The 17677-nt window shown below is 33.4% G+C and overlaps 1 protein-coding gene across 2 annotated transcripts in view; it reads left to right on the forward strand.

Annotated features, from left to right (window-relative positions):
* Positions 1-15497, forward strand: part of LOC143230873 (protein turtle-like) — a 270370-nt gene extending 254873 nt beyond the window's left edge. The window contains exons 14-16 of one of the 2 annotated variants that reach the window (XM_076465157.1): positions 1290-1430; positions 1887-1968; positions 10529-15497. In XM_076465157.1, coding sequence (XP_076321272.1) covers positions 1290-1430; positions 1887-1968; positions 10529-12674 — 2369 coding nt within the window. In that variant the 3' untranslated portion in view covers positions 12675-15497. The remainder of the gene's footprint in view (positions 1-1289; positions 1431-1886; positions 1969-10528) is intronic. The other variant, XM_076465158.1, reaches the window with a different exon arrangement.
* The last annotated feature ends 2180 nt before the right edge of the window (positions 15498-17677 follow it).

Here is a 17677-nt window from a genome sequence, read left to right on the forward strand (position 1 = left end):
ACCTTTACTTTGTCACTTATATACATCCAACGTTATGGTGCCCTAACCATTATCACTTTATCATAAAAATATATCTTTGGAAACGTTAATATCATGAGATACTTCGACTTGCATGTCATTCAGCTAAAAAAAATCAAATACTTCACTACGTTGTCAAGAGCCACTTAATTTATTATCGAACATTCATAAAGTTTATCGAAACAGCTGTTATTGGGAGAATGAATATTTATTTAGACATAATTAATCTCTAGTAGTGAGACATAATCACGAACAATTTTAATTTTTCATCACTGTTTTACGACATTCTCTGAATACGTATGATAAAAGTGTAATTTCAGCATTTTTTTATTATTTGTTAAAAATCAGAAGTTCAGTTTTGAACGACCAACATGCAAAAAAAAAAAATAAATAAATTGAAGCCGCGTAGCAGTCTATTTGCCACTTATCGATTGACATCTGAAATACTTTAATGTTCATGGAGAGAGGGAGAAAAATTAGTTTCAAAGATGTTTTGAGAATATTTTTTTCGAACATGTATATACAAGTTCGTAGTCTAACTAGTTAAAGGTAAAAAAAACACAAGTCAAAGCTTTTGTCTCCTAATAATGTATATACATATTATACAATACATATATTTATTGAAAATAGCACTTTTTGGCAAAACTTTTGTTTTGGAATTTTGCACAAAGCTACTCGAGGGCTATCTGTGCTAGCCGTCCCTACTTTAGCAGTGTAAGACTAGAGGGAAGGCAGCTAGTCATCACCACCAACTCTTGGGCTACTCTTTTACCAACGAATAGTGGGATTGACCGTAACATTATAACGCCCCCACGGCTGGGAGGGCGAGCATGTTTAGCGCGACTCGGGCGCGAACCCGCGACTCTCGGATTACGAGTCGCACGCCTTACGCGCTTGGCCAATTGGCAAAACGACATGAAAGTTTGATTATATTCTGTCAGATTATAAAAGCAGTGTTTTGTCTAACATTAGTGTATACGATCAAATGTCTTACATACTCTACATTTCTTTCCAGTAACGTCATTTTCCTGACATACAACGCTTTTTCTACTTGCAATTTATATAGATGTTTTATTCCTTTATAACCGTTGTAATCGTCGGTAATGGTTATGTAATACATAGAAACTTACGTATGACAACCTAATTTATAATTAATGGTTTGTATTGTTATTGTGATGACTTTTTTAGATGTCGTTTTCAAAAATATCTTGTTATTAATAGGAATTATGTTGCTCTTATTATTAGGGCGTATAATATTTCTGTTATTATAGGAGAAAGTTATGAGACAACAAAAAGCCGCGCTGTTACTGCTGGTGTAGTTGGTGGAATTTTATTCTTCATAGCAGCAATAGTGTTATCAATATGCGCTGTCAAAATATGCAATAAGAGGAAACGAAGAAAAGCAGAAAAAGGTAAGTACGTTAAGGAGGGCTACATAAACACTTTTACTGGTTACCTATTTTACTGTTTTTTTGTACACTTCAGTAACTTTTGGTTTTCATTATACCTAAAAAGCAAATACACAATCATGCCTTACACCGAAAATTTAATTTGGTAACTTTCGGTTTTGAAATTTAGAAATAATTTACTTTTAATTTACTTTAAACGCCATCTGTTGAGTATAATTACTATTACATTATAGTTCTGGACTCTCAAAGGAGATATTCAGTTATCCCAAGCATTAGAACAACATTTTGAATAACATTTACTTATCTGTCACTTTCAAACCTCACATTGTTTCGTAGAGCTAATCAACTTCATTTCTTTACAACTCAACCATTTACATTTTACACCGCAGGTACTTTCCAATTACAAACATAACATCAATATATTTCTTGAGATTTTTTTTTCCATTTTGACATTTTTAGCGTATATGATGGTGACTTGCCCTGTTGCAGATTCCAGAAATGGGGGCCACGCGCATGCTGGTAGTCCGTCCCCAATCAAAAAGTGAGTATCAAGATAACTACACCTTATAAAAAAGATTCAGTTACGACAGAAAGTGCTCGTACATCTACGTCGTGAGTAGTTTCTCCTCATAACTTAAAACGTATCATGATTAGGATAATGAAAGTGTAGTATATTATAAATATGATACTAGTACAAATCTGCATAACTTTTTATATAAATTGAACGAAAAATAAACTGTTTATAAACAAATAACCAAACATAGAAGGGGCAGAAAGTGTTCGTTTGTCTACTTTAATGGTCAGTTGTGTAGCCTTTCAGGTGAATTACTTGGCACAATCTCTCTCATAACTCTCAATGATCGTTTGATAGTACTCGACTGGTATTTTCTTCCATTCTTCTTTATAGAAGGCCTCCAACTCTTGCAAATTTTCGGATGACGCTGATGAACCCTGGTCTTCAACTCATGCCAAACGTTTTCAATTGGGTTGAGATCGGGTGACTGCGATGGCCACTCCAGAACGCTTATACGGTTCCTCTGCAGCCAGGATTGCACATATTTTGATGTGTGCTTAGGGTCATTGTCGTGCTGGAAGATCCAACGACGCCCAAGCCGCACGTTTCCAGCATCATTATTGATATAAGTGCCTAATATATCAACGTACTCTTCTGTTTTCATGATTCCGTTGGCTCGGCGAAGGCTTCTTACACCAGAAGTGCTGAAGGAACCCCATAGCATGATCGAGCCACCTCCGTGTTTAACTGTAGGGACGGTGTTCTTTGGAAGAATTCTTTCGCCCTTCTTAGGGAAAATATAGCGAACATCATTGTGGCCGAAAAGCTAGATTTTAGTCTCGTCTGACCAAAAAATACTCTTCCAATAGGTAAAGGGTTTATCTACATGCTTTCTTGCATACCTCAATCGTGCTTCTAAATGAACAGGCTTTAAATATGGAGTTCTACGAGGACGGCATGCTTTGAACCCAGAAGAGCGTAACATGTTCGTAACTGTAGAGGTGCTTACCTCAACCCCAGTTTCCCTTACCAGTTTCTGTATGTTATTACGTGTTAAACGAGGGTTTCTTACTTACTTCTCTAAGAACCTTCCTCTTGGTTCTCTCTGGAATTTTGGTGAGGTGTCTGGAACGAGGGAGGTAAGCAGTTGATCCTGTAAGCTTAAACTTGGCAATTATGCTTTGAACTGTAGATTTCGGCACATTAACTTGTGTAGCAATACCGGAAAGAGACACACGAGACTTGTTTTTACAATAATTCGTTTTTTAAATCACTGGACAGTTGTTTCCTGTTCGCTATAATGACCAACCAGATAATGACGGAGACGGCGCTAAATTGCCGGAAGTACTTTTTTTGCTGGCTAAATTCCAATAATTATGAACCCAGTGTCTAGTTCTGGAATGGTATAATGTAGTTTATTCGCTAAACTAAACATAATTTTTACGGGAATATCAGTTTTTTCACACGTTCTGAACTGTAGGAACACTTTCTGCTCCTCCTATTTTTGGTTATTTGTTTATAAACAGTTTATTTATGTAGATGTGTGTTAGTATAATTTTTATAAAATAAGATACTTCTATTAGCCTACTCGTGATACTTTTTAAGTTATGAGCAAAAAACCACTCGGGACGCAGGGGTACGAACACTTTCTGTCGTAACTGTGAGACAAATAATATTGAAAAACTACGATAATTATCCTCAAAGTTCTGTCGTTTAATAATACTTCAATCTTCCATTTAAAAATTATGTTAATGTTTTCTTAAAACTTATCATATTTTTAATACTGTAGTTATAAGTGACTTGGAAAGATAAACTCTATATTAACATCAATAATGGAGAATTTTGTTTGTTTATTTTTCATACTCTGACTTCGTTAACCCAAAACCGTTAAGTGGTTTTGATAAACAGTAATCTAACTTTGTACATTAGAATTAAGATACTCTAAAATTACCTTGCTATCTAATGCCATAAATAAGTAATTCTGGAAACCATAACCTATAACGATTAAAATTTAATAAATTCTCGTTATTAACGGTATTTTAATTTGTAATTTTGTTTTCTCGAAAAGTAGCAAACACAAAAATATATGTATATTTATCATGGTACATTATTTTGTTCGTACATTTCACTCGTATTGGATTTTAACATATTTTTGCGTTTTTTGGTACAACATAAAAGCACACGTTTTACTTTTTGATTTATGTACACCTAAGAGAATAGTTGTTTCGTTACAAGCTAAACACAAGCACAACAGTAAAAGTATCGTTTCTGGTGACAACAAACATGTTTTGTTTTGTTTTTATAATTCTGTAGGAAATTTAAAAATATGTATTTGTGTGGTTTTCTCCATCTGATGGATGTTTATATTATAGTCTCAGAAAAAAAAAAACATCCCACATACACAAATAGCAACACATTTTTATTATTCCGAATATATTTACTGGATTGATTAATTATAATAAAATCTTATAAAAGCTTGACTTGTTTTTCAAATGAACAATTTTTATGAAGGAAGTTCTTAAGAAATGTTATATTACAAAAAACAAAATATTTTATTCTGGAACTCAGTATTGGAGACGTAATATCTTGTGGAAACCCATACACACCTTACTTTGGTGAAACATGATAAGTTCTGTGTAATAATACAAATGATTGAATTTTGTTATCACAAATATTTAGAAGTTATTTAATTTAGCGATTATCATTATATTTTGAGAATCTTCTGGCAAGCCTCAGTCATTTCTATAAATAAAGTAACTTCTACTTTTATATACATAAAATAACGTAAATCAACAATTCTTGTCTTGTGAAATATTTGTTTATTATAAGTTGGTTATCTTACTCCAAACTCCTGTTGAGAGTTTCTGTCATTTATCAGATCCTGTTTGTGGAAAAAAGTTGGCATACAATTCGTTGTTAGATTAGCTTTAAAAACATATTTCTGTTTATAAAACAAATGGCTTATCTACGATTTATGTGAAAAATACACACGATTAGTGTTCCATTCAGAATTATTACTGCTGTACAAAAAGCTAACTTTACCTGTTTTTTTTTTCTCACTTCACATTTCTTCCATTATTTCGAAAACCATCTTTTTATAACTTATTTCATATCTTTTTTTCATGGAAAGAAAATGTTGCTGAAACCTAAGATTTATTTCTAATATGTCCTAACACTACTTTAGTGTTAACACACCTTCTTCCAGGACGTAATTTTTAATATCCTTAATGAGTTATTCCAATTTTTAAGTGTACCTAATGCTTATCCTGCAATTATTGTTCTTTATATGATCGTTAATATTTTGATATTTGTATATATGTATCAGTAATAAGTCTTTATTAACTGTTTTTTCCTTTTACTCACTGTTCTATTCCCAAAGGAGGAAAAAAGGTGAATTTCTTTACTGTCTGTCTCTTTCTTACTTCCTTGTCTATTAAAGCGTAAAAAACATTTATTAATCATAATAATACGAACTTCTAATAAATATTAATTATTTTATGAATATATGAAAACACATTTATCGTTGAAATGTGTTTAAAGATAATATATAATGCACTGTGTGAAATATATTTTTAAATAAGAGATAATTTGTGTATTTTTATATGTAAACGTGTTTACGACTTACAGTATTTAAAGCTTTCATCCATTTATTTTGAGTGAAGTAGTTTATAAACTTTCCAAAATTTCAAAAAAGTGGTTATGTTTTAACTACTTTTTAATATGCCCTTTGGAAAAAAAAATGTACGTGCGATTCGTTACAATTAAAACTAGTTGTATATATCTGTAACTATTAATGATTTGTTACCTTAATGTTCTAATAAAAATTACATCGATTCTACAATATGCAGCAAATGCGGACGGAGGTACAATAGGTAAGCAGTTAAATTATGGTCTTAAAGATTTTAAATTATCAGCAGTAATTTCAGTTCTCAGCATCAGATTGTTGTTGTTTGTGCTACACTAGAGGGTTATGTTTTCTAGTCGTCCATAATTTTGAAGTGATAGAATAGAAGGAAGGCACCTGACTGTCCTGACCAAAATCACCCGTTTCCAACTCTTGAACTATTCTTTGCCAAATATAGTGGGAAGAACTGAATGCATCATTATAAATGTATCCACGTCTTGGATATAAAATCCCAACCCATTGATACACATCCCAAGCAACCAGTTAGCAATCCTTATAGAATTCACTACCACCAAAACTACCTACAAATAAATGCTCTAAGTATGGGAAATCCTTTCCCATCAGTTCTAGCCAACATTTTCATGACACAGGTTCAACCTTAAGCGATCAATTCAGCCTTACATTCACCTTACAGATATTCGTGATGACGAGAAACCCATTTAAAGTAAAAATGTATCTCAAGACGGCTGGTATGGGTATTAAAACTTTTATTAAAATACCAGCCATCTTGAGAACATTGGTACAGATATATTGACGAAACAGTTGCTGGATTTACGTTTACAAAACAGACACGCTAACTCCATACACCTCAACATGAAGTTCACATGTGAACAAGAAAAAAACTAATCAAATAGTAATTTTTAACCTCAAGATCACAAGAACCGATACACAATTCAAAACATAAATCCACAGAGGAATCACCCGTACTAGACTATACATTCCCTGGGACTCACCACATGAAACAAAACAAAAACCCAACCTATTAGGAAACCAAATAAACACAGCCACGAAACTATGCTCATCTAATAAAATTAAAGATTAAATCAACAAACTAAAACAATGCTTCATCAATATCAACAAATTACCTTCAAAAACCGTTCAAAAAATTATCCGCACACAACGAGACCAACAACACGGTCAACAACAAACAAACAATAATAAATCCCAAGATACAACAAACTACAAAATCTTATACTGTTGCATACCGTATGTTCCCAACATCAACAGAAAAATAATCAACATTTGGAAAAAAACGTAGCACAAAACAAAATATTCCATTAAACAACAAATTTATTCAAAAACCAAGTCCAAAATTAAAGTCCATACTATGTAAAGATTACACTGACAAACACAACGCCAACATAATTTATAAAATACAATGCAACAACTGCCACGACTTCTATCTTGTAGAAACAAGCAGAAAATGTAAACGAAATCAAAGAATACCAAAAATACGTCTTCAGACGTTTTTGTACACTCCAAATCAAATAAACACAACATAATCATAGAAATACCTATATACTAAGTAGGGAAACAGATATAAACAAACGCAAAATCATTAAAGCCCTACTTATAAAACAAATCAAACCAATATTAAACAAATGTAAAAGAACACCTTTATGACTGAACTGAGTAACAACCTAACATCAACTGCAACGCCCTTTACAATCCCGTACCTGTTTACACTCTCGTCCCAAAGACATATGTTCGGCAATGGTCTGTAGCAAACTCTCTTTGTTAAGGTGAAGATGACCTAAGAAGGTCGAAACGTAGTTCTGTACTTTAATTTAATTAAAGTTTTAATACCCATACCAGCCGTCGTGAGAATACAGACGTTAACACTGTTATTAGTTCGTGTGATTTTGAAAGTCTATGTGTGGTTTGGCATCAGACTATTGTGGTGTACAAGTTATTAATCACAGCTGTCGCCACAGTTTACCTACAAAGTACCTTCGAATGAACAAAGTTTAAAACACGAAACCTACCCAAGTTAAAGACTGGAAAGTTAATTAATGTCTTAATAGAGAAATACAAACACTATTTTTTTTCATAACCCAGTAAACATTTAACTGATAAATACAGTATGTATTTTTACTTGTGTCCCTCATATTGACCTATTAGTTAATAACTGTCTTAGCTTTTAACTAGAAAAACATGTATCGTCTAACAAAGATGTTTACGTAACTTAACAATTTGGGGGCTATTAGCCCTCGTATAATTCTCTCTAGTACCTCATCGGTATGTCTGCGGACTCGGACAGCTAGAAATCGGGTTTCGATATCTGTGCTGGACAGAGCACAGATAGCCCATTGTGTATCTTTGTGCTTATTTCCAAACAAACCAAACTCCACACATAAAACTAGATGGGCAAATCTATTTAGTTAGTTTAGTTAGTTATTCTTTAATTTACTTGCAATTCGGCAAATATTTTTTTAAATAACCAATTAAAACAATAATCCCCGCAACCCTTAAAAATTATTAAGTATTTGAACTTTGAATTCAAGAGTTTATAGCTCGGTATCGTTGTTGCAAAATACATGCACCCAACTTTGAGGCTGTGGATGCGCTACAAAAGTGGAGGTAAAAAATCTTACTGTTTGGTAAAATAACAGTAGTCCAATCTTTGACGTGAGCGCTTTTGACCAGCTGCTTTTTCTTCAGTCTACCAGTTTTGAATTAATGAACCTGCTTGTTAGGACTCTTAACTCACAGTCAATTAGTTGCGGGATAGAAATTCAGCGCCGAACATGCTCCATATTTCAGTCGTTGGGCGTTACACTGTAAAAGTCCATCTGAATACTTGTTAGTAAAAGAGTTCCCCAAGATTGGTAGTGGGAACTGTCGGCTGGTTGCCTTCATTTTGATTTACTTTCAAAAATTAGGGACGGCAGCAGTTAACTTTACTGAGTTTATTTTAACCAGAAAAATAAACAGAATTGATAACTGCAAAGAACACACAGCTTTTGCATAGCATTGCGTAAAACTTTTAAAAGAACAACAGCAATATCTTGCGTTATTAATTTTTAATTCATGTACTCCGCAGTGTATACTTTAAATGCTTTGTGAAGGACGTCTCAAAATTACTAATTATAAACACCATTGAGAATAATTTCCACCAGAAGAAATATCAGAATTAACTGCTTGAAATATATTTAGCAAAATATTGCGGTTACTGTAAAATAGTAATTTATTTTTGAAATATTATTTATTAATTGTATCTCGTATTTGTAAAAGTGCAACTAAAACAAATTGATATTTAAGTATAAGTATTTCTAGTTTAAAGAGCTAATCTGGAGTATTCCATTCTATATAAATTTCAAGGCCATGGGATGTCATCGATAAGTTTAAAAAAGGGTATTTTGTTTCCTACATTTAAGTTACATTATACCTCGTCCAATGATGGTTAGGGCGCTCGACTTGCAATCTGAGGGTCACAGGGTTGGATAATTATTGTGCATTTCAACCGTAGAGGCATTAAAATGTACCGTCAACCCAACAATTTGTTGATAAAAGAATAGTCCAAAAGTTGGTGGTAGGTGTGATGACTACATATCTTTCCCTCTAGTCTTACACTACTAAATTAAGGACGGCTATCGCAGATAGCCATCGTGGAGCTATGCGTGAAATTCAAAACAAAGAAATTGAATCGAAGTCAGTGTAAAATAAGTTGAGGATTTTCTCTTGTGATCCTGATAAGTTTGTTTAACAGATACGTTGGCCACATACTTCCATTACAGCACTTTTAACCCTTACTTTTATTTAAAAGATCTAATGAATAAAACAGTATGAATGACAACAAATAATACAATACCATAACAATGAGAAGACACACACAATATGTAAAGAAGCTCTAAGTTATTTAATATTCACACAATCTGTCACATTTATCTATGTGTAAAATATTATATTAGTTTTATATCCTAGGTATATTCTTCAGTGGTTTTTTCTGTAAGCTATGTATTTAAATATATAGCAATCTTTTTAACATTTAGATAAACTATAAAGTATTTCGAAAGTTTTTATTTATATCTTAATTTGTGTTTTTTTCTTGTTTGATCCAATCTCCTTTATCTTACCAATTATTTCTTATTTCATAACGACCTTAATAGTATTGCTTTTAAAATTCATCACACTGGAGAAAATCTATCTTACATAATTTATCATGTTTTCATTAAAGTAACTCAGAATAGGGATTTCTGGCATATATACAATTTCGACGTATTACAGATCATACTGCACGCTCCTGCTTTAAATATTTTACTTTGAAAGTAATATTTAGAAAGAGCACAAAATAAACATGGAATCTCAGTTACATTTTAAAATATAACAGTAGTATAAATTGTGTTTAAATTTTGAATTTGTTCTAGAATATTAATATTTCATTTATCATATAATATTTTTTATTAATCGTGATTATTTTTTAAACATTGCTTATCAGTTATCGTTTTTAGAAATTAAATAACTAATTTTAACACAATCATAACAGTTAAAAAAAACTCCAAAATAATCATAACGCTAAAGTTGTGTCAGCGTGTAACACTGTCAAAAATCGCTAGTTTCTTTTTACTTTAAAGTTTGTGTTTAATTTAAATGTTTTGTGATGTTTATGAATTACGCTTTATGCCATTTTGAAAAGTTAATTTTAAATATAATTAAAATAAGCTATTTTACATAAAACATTCATTAATTTTTCAAGCCCTCTGAATGTCAACCTAGTTTCCAGCAATAAAATTAAGGTAAGTGAATGTTTAATATCACGTGTAGAATGTTCTTGTAATCAGACTGCTTAACCACGGTTCCAACGTTTCTTTCATAGTATTTATGACTATTTATTTTACGTCAATTGGTTTATTTTTGTGACACAAATACGTAGTTCTTTATGTTTTATTTTATTTTTTTTAGCGATGGATCGTTACCCTTCAGAACAAAGAGCGGAATATCAGGTTTAGTAAGTACACTTCTATGTCGTCTCTCCACCAGTGTGGCTTGTCTCTTTGGACAATATTCGAACTCAAATCCAGTCGCATCATCTGGTCCAGATTGTGACTCTCAAGAATGGCCACAAATGGTGGACCACGTGCGTCGAGGCCGCCGGATCCCTAAATCTGTCCAGTATCGTGTGGAACTTGAGTACTCGCGGCCGCTGGGATGGATTAGTCGAACGCCAGAAGGAAAGTTTGTACTGCATGACAATGGAAGCGAGGAGAGAGCTCCACGTGATGCTCGACTCCTCTCACCGTCCAGGTCACAAGTTAGTCTTTGCAGTGATGCTAGCGGTCGGAGTAGTCTTTTTCATCACTCTGTCCATCCCTACATTCGAGTTCCCAGTGCTGGTAGTCGGGGCTTTTCTCCCCGCTCCCAGGTTTCGTTCAGTCTCGCCAGTCAACCAATTCCTACCGTATATTCTCCCAGGGATCCTAGGTTCCGTACTAGTAGCCCAGGTTTGACTGCTGCTGGACCCTTTCTAATAGAAGATCTCAGTTCTGTTAGACATCCTTCCTCAGCCGAAAAATCCTTTCCTAGCACTGTATCTAGTTATTTCGCTGGGTGGAGTCCAAATCTAACCCCTTCTTATGAACTGCCCTCCCTGCGACCTCTTCAAAAACATGTTATAAGGGGCCCATCTGCTCAGTTCCGGCCAATTCAGCGGCCAATTCAAGCCCAAGCAAAAGTACATCCTCTTGTTCGTGATACAGCACCACAAACAGTAAAGCGGCCAAGTGGTATAACACTTCTTATGAGACCACCATTAAGACAAGAGCCCGAGTATGGCACTTGGAAAGATGGACGCCACATTCACATGATTGGTCCCCGACCATTTGCTCCACCCCCAACCTACCATCCAAGACCCATATACTGGAGAGCACCACACCAGGGACCCCGCTGGTACATGGAAGATTCATTTTCTTCGGCGGGTATGAATATGAAAACTGTTGGTCAATCATATCTGAGAGATCAGTCTATACCAGTGCCACAAAGAAAGACAAATAGAAGCGAATCCTACTATAATAGACCAATGTTTAACAGTTGTCCTCCTAGGTCTGACAGAATAATAGCTCGTGTAAATCCTTCACCGTCTAAGGTTAAAGTAAAACCGTTCGTTCAGGTTCGTAATAGTATTCCAAAGCAAAGTGACGAACAACACGATAGTAGTGACACCAGTAGCAGTGATCGACCAATGACTTATACAAGAGAAAGACTTCTTGGGGCTGTTGAACGTGTGCGAAAAGGAGCACTACATCGGGGAGAACCTTTTCAAGTTGGTGCTTCAGAGTTTTATGTGGGTTTTCAGGAGCCAGTTACCAGATCACCACCAACCACACCTTCAGGTGAGGAAGACACACAAATAGCTCCATTTTCTCTTTGTTACACTGAGCAAATGCCACTTAGCTTCTCTCAGAATGAGGGACGCCTCCCTCTTCTACCAGAGGAAACTGTACACCCTGGTCCTGGTCTTCCTCATTCTAGAACGAGCATCACGAGTGGAAGCTCAGGACGAGGAAGCAAGGCAGCATCAGTTTCACACTCCCATGGAGATAGCTTGCAGGGAGAACTGGATCTTGGTGTTATTAATCGCAGTAGTAGTAGCAGTGGTTTTGCCAGCCGTAATGTCTCTGCAGTACAATCTTCTACTTCTCCAGGTCATAGTTCAGGAAGCAGTGGCCCTCCGCCAGGGATCATCGCTGCTGCACCAAAAGGATCATCCACTCTCGGGGATCTTCGAGGACCAACAATATCTCAGCCTCTTGATGCATCAGTGGATGAGAACTATGAGTTTGATACAGTTTTACCACTGGAATCAGAAGTTTTGAGCAGAATTCGAACATTCTCTGGATCCAATCATACGTATCTTCCATCTATGCCTGATAACTCGGAACGTGGGCTCAGTGACAGTGAAATACACCATAAATCATACCTCAGACCAAAAAAACCTAACACTTACGATAACACCGAAGCACGATGCGCTGCATTGAAAAAAGAATTTCTCAGGTTTCGCCAGAAACAAAAAGGACGACGAACGTCTGACGAACTTGAAAGTGTGTGTTAATTAGAGTAACACACACGTATACACAAAAAAAAAAACTTAATTTATTCATTCCCAAAATTTTACAAGTAATTCATCCCGTGGATGAGCTGATAAAGCCAAACCAAAACTGCATGATAGTCGACTGCTTTTGATAAGCCTGCATGCTTGGTGAAAATTTTAATAACCTTAAGAAATAAATGAATAATGTATTTGTCCAACAGAATGAGTTAATTATTTATAGATAAATGCAAACTGAGAAAAAAATCCCTTTATCAAGTTGAATGTGTTCATATCACCGTCAAAGACTTTGGTGCAATGTATATTGGAACAACGTTTGTGTGGTGTAGCGTTGATGTAAATATCTTTATTTCGGAAAGAAGTGATGCGATTCGGGTCTTATAAAACCCAATTTTCCAATTGTATGTAATATTTATGTCCATAAAAAAGTAAGTTCCATAGTAGCAGTGATATGTTATAAAACGTAAAACGAATAAAGCAACTGTTTTTCGCACTAGTATCAGAAAAAAAAGACACAAACACTTGTTTGAAAAGAAGTCTTAGCAAACAATTAACGACTAAAGGTTATGAATGAGTTACTACTGTTACTACGTGTAAATAGTTTGGATGATGGTTTAAAGTTCTTGTTGAGCCTTTATTTGGTTTTAAAAATAATTTCTCAACATTCCAACCGTAGACAAGAAGAAAGTACTTGAAATTCATTTATAGTAAAAACAGTTACCGTTAGACAAGAAATAAAATATGGTCTTAATGTATTCTAATAATCCTTTATTAAAGATTTAAGTTTTGTTTTCAAACATGGTGTGAAATGTACAATGCAGTATACTGTAAATACCATAAATAGTTAATAATTTAAAAAACACACATAGAAGTTAGAGTTTTTTGTCGTTGATTTTTTTTTAAAGTTAACACGAAATTGGTTATTTTTGGTTTGATATATTCAAAGCGTAAGTCAATCAAAAGTAGGTTTGAACTTACAGAGATATTCCATTCTTACAATAAATATCTGGAAAATTAATATTGCATCTACACTTTTAAGGTAGAGTGATATTGAAGGAAGTTTTCGAATGTAAGATTATTATGCTGCAAAATTACCTTTAGGTATTTGTTACACCTGAAAAGTTCATCCTTTGAACTAAAGGTGGGTGTAATAAATTCACTGCTTAAAGATTATAACCACTGACTTGATGATATTTTGCTATGTCTACAGTATCAAGAACATAGGTTTGCACATGCCTAATGTTTGAAAGTAGCGAAGTAGTAGTCAAGTTATTCCAGTAAAAAGTGACAAATAAAATGCCTGCAATATGTTTAAGATTATTCCAACTGACTTCTGAACAAACACAGACTTGTGAGAACCCCTATGAGACAAACACCTTCCAGTAAAAACTGTCTCTTCTTCGTTTCTTTTAATAAACAAATAAAATGAAACGCTTATTAATTTGAAAAGTTCTCTAACAGCGTAATATGTGATCAGGAAACCAGTCATATCTTTTTTTAGGTTTTTAGTTTCAATCGCCATAATCAAATTCTTGTAATAGGGATGTTTTTTTGTAACTCTAACGTTAAAGCTATGTCATATATATATATATATATAGGTAATTATTATAAATAAACAATATATTCCTCCAATCGTAGAGAATTTTACTGCTAATTGATAAAAAATGCGTCAATGTTACAATAGCAATAAAAATATTTTAAACTTCCCATTATTATTCATATAGTCTCAAAACTAAATGTACTTTAAAATAAAACTAAAAGGTCTGACATCTTAAGCAAAGCCACTTTAAAGATCAAATTGCGAAAACTCGGACAACACTTCAACTAAAAACCTCTGTAACCGTAATTGGAATTTTAAGATTTGGTAGGCATAATTAAAGTATTAGTTATTTTGTAATTTATCGGGTATTTTTGGCAACACTCGTGTAACCAAGTTTGAAAATATAAGAATAAAAGTGTAAAATTGTATAATGATATTTATTTCTTAGTTTTACATTAGAAATCTCAGAAGTCGATAAGGTGATATAACGATGAATGTGTGAAAGACTGTAAAAAGTATGTTATAATATTTTAGATATTAGGTGTTAAAATTTATGAATAACGAACGAACAAAAACAACATGATTTAAACGAATTCTAGGGTTAACAATACTACGAGCGTTGTGGAATTAATACAAAATTAAATAAAGTATAACCCGCCATTTTGTCCTTTTATTACGGTCTGGATTTGTTAAAGTCTATTGGAACTACTTGAAATTACTTTCGTAATAAAGTTACCACTTCTAAAAATTATAAACATTATATATATTACAGTGAATTTCAGTTTGCTTCAGTACTGATAGAAGAATGAATGCGATACTGAGCATTTATAACATATTTTTATGAAGTAAAGAGGAGTATATTAAATATAAATACAATGTAAACAGGCGTGGTTTAAAGGGTACAAAAGAAAAGATTTTTATATTTGGCGTATTAATTATTCCACAGAGTTTAACTGTAGTGAAAGTTGTTGAGTAAATCTGCTTTGATCATGTTATGAATATTCGTATAAATTATACAAGTGTACACTGAGCAATCCAAAGACGTCACTTGCGGCTATTTTGGTCAAGTTACATTCCATTTTAAATCTTTTGTTTGTCACATATCATTTGAACATTTTTTATCTATTTATATTGAATATTCATATGTTGCATTATTTTGTTTGTTGTTCTTACGTGTAAATAGCGTTTTCAAACTGAATTTTTTTTTATTTCATTTTGCGTATGTACCTGATCTTATGTTTGGCGCGTATTTGTTTGTCGTGAACATATAAAATGTTAATGATTTTGTGACATAAATAAACATTTCTCTTTATAGAATGAACGTTTCTATTGTTCCTAATCATTAATTGCTAGCCAGTGATAAAAGATAAGTCATTGTTACCCAATACAGAACAGCAGAGGTTATGTTATATTAAGTACATACAATTAAGTTGTTGTCTAAGGATTTTTAACAACATTATTTTACATACTTCTATGTTGAATATTACAACTTGTGCACACACAAACAGATGTCGACCGTCCTTTCCTTTTTATCTTTTAACGCTATATATTTACTTCAGCACGGCTGGTATGGGTATTAACAAATTTACTAATAAAACAGAGAACAACGTTTCGACCTTCTTAGGGCATTTTCAGGTTTGTTTGTTGTTTTTTGTTAGCCTTAAGATAACCAAAGAAGGTCGAAACGTTGTCCTCTGCCTTATTAGTAAAAGCATTAATACCCATACCAACCGTCCTGAAATACATATTTACTTTAAGTGGGTTTTTTGTCGTCACGAATTTTAACGCTATAATTTTATACTTATGAAATATTTTTTCGATACAGCTTGCCTTCATTTTCAACTCCTTTCATTAACTTTAAAACTTACAAGCAATATTTGTGCATATATATATATATATTTTTTTTCAAATATAGTACTTTTCTCATGATCTTCATATTTAATCTACCAAACATTACTAAGAACTCGAGGAATCGAAGTTGTAGTCTTCTTGTGAATGTCCGAGACAATATTTTTTCAGCAAGAATAGGTTACTATGAAACGCTAATTTTTATCTGCAAAAATATTTTATGTGTAATCGTTACTAGAAAAGGCAATAGAGAAAATGAAAGAATAAATTTAATTATTGACAACAGTTGCAAACGTATTACATTAAATGAGATATTATATGTTCTTTTATGCAAAAGCGTATGCATCTAAATGTACTTCTCAGTTTTTGTACGTTCAGTGAAAATTGACTTTTTGATGAGAAAACTAGAATAAACGATAATCTCCAATTGTAAAAAAATAAATAAAAAACAAGTGTAGAGTACGATGTTTCGAAAATTTTTCATCTTTCAACTTCAGGGTCTTGAAGATTTAATTGTTTTGAATTTCGAGCACAGCTACACGATGGTTATCTGTCATAGTCGTCTCTCATTTAGCAGTGTAAGACTATAGGGAAAGTAGCTAGTCATCAAAAACCCTGCCAACTCATGAGATACTATTTTATCAACAAACTGGGACTAACTGTAACATATAACGCCCCCACAGTAATATTTGGTGTGATAGGCTTTCGAACCTGCGACCCTTAGATTACGAGTCGAGCGCCCTAACCATCTGGCCGTGCCGAGCCGAGCCAGGACCTTAAAATAATTGTATTTGATGGATTTGAATCAAGCACAAAGCTACACAATGAGCTATCTATGCTCTGCCCACCACGGGTATCGAAAGCGGATTTTAACAGTGTGAGCCCGCAGACATACCGCTGTGCCACTGGGGGACTAAGATGAAAGAAAGAAGACTTTCGAAATGTCGTCCTTTGCATTTGTGTTCCTTACAACAGGCAGTTGTCGTCCGTTCCACATTACTTATCATGATATTCTGCGTAAAGAACCTATCAAAGAAATTGATATTTTGTTAAATTATTAGCTAGTAATAAGTTTGAATTCATTACTTAATTATTTTGGTTTTCTTCTAATTTTTCCTGTGATAACATATACGTTACATGGTAAATAACATATAAGATATAAGTTACATGGTAAATTATAAATTGTTGATTGCAACTATCATTTTACCTAGAACCTTACTATTTCTGTTGCTGTACAATAATTAAGCTTAAATGGGGAGTCAATCCTTTCAACTTCACGTCTCAATGAAGTGAAATATAAATTTAAATTGGAATTCTCGTTCTAGTTAAATACATTAAACATTATTAAGCAGTATACATATAATCAGTTATTTGCACATTGCTGGCAAGGGTAACTATCAGAGTAACGAAAGGGTAACGAGTATATTTTTCTGAACCACACGTTTGTTTTTATAATTATATTGGTTATTGTAAAAAGCAAATTATTTTTCTTATATTCACAAGTAATGGACACTATTTCACAGAATGTGTTTTTAGTAAAGTTGCGTAGCAGTTTCTTTCGTGTTCGTAACTTGTTATTTGTCATTTATAAAGCAACTAATAATAGTGACAGTTTACC

This window comes from Tachypleus tridentatus, chromosome 10, assembly GCF_004210375.1.
Source record: "Tachypleus tridentatus isolate NWPU-2018 chromosome 10, ASM421037v1, whole genome shotgun sequence".
NCBI classification, from domain to species: domain Eukaryota; kingdom Metazoa; phylum Arthropoda; class Merostomata; order Xiphosura; family Limulidae; genus Tachypleus; species Tachypleus tridentatus.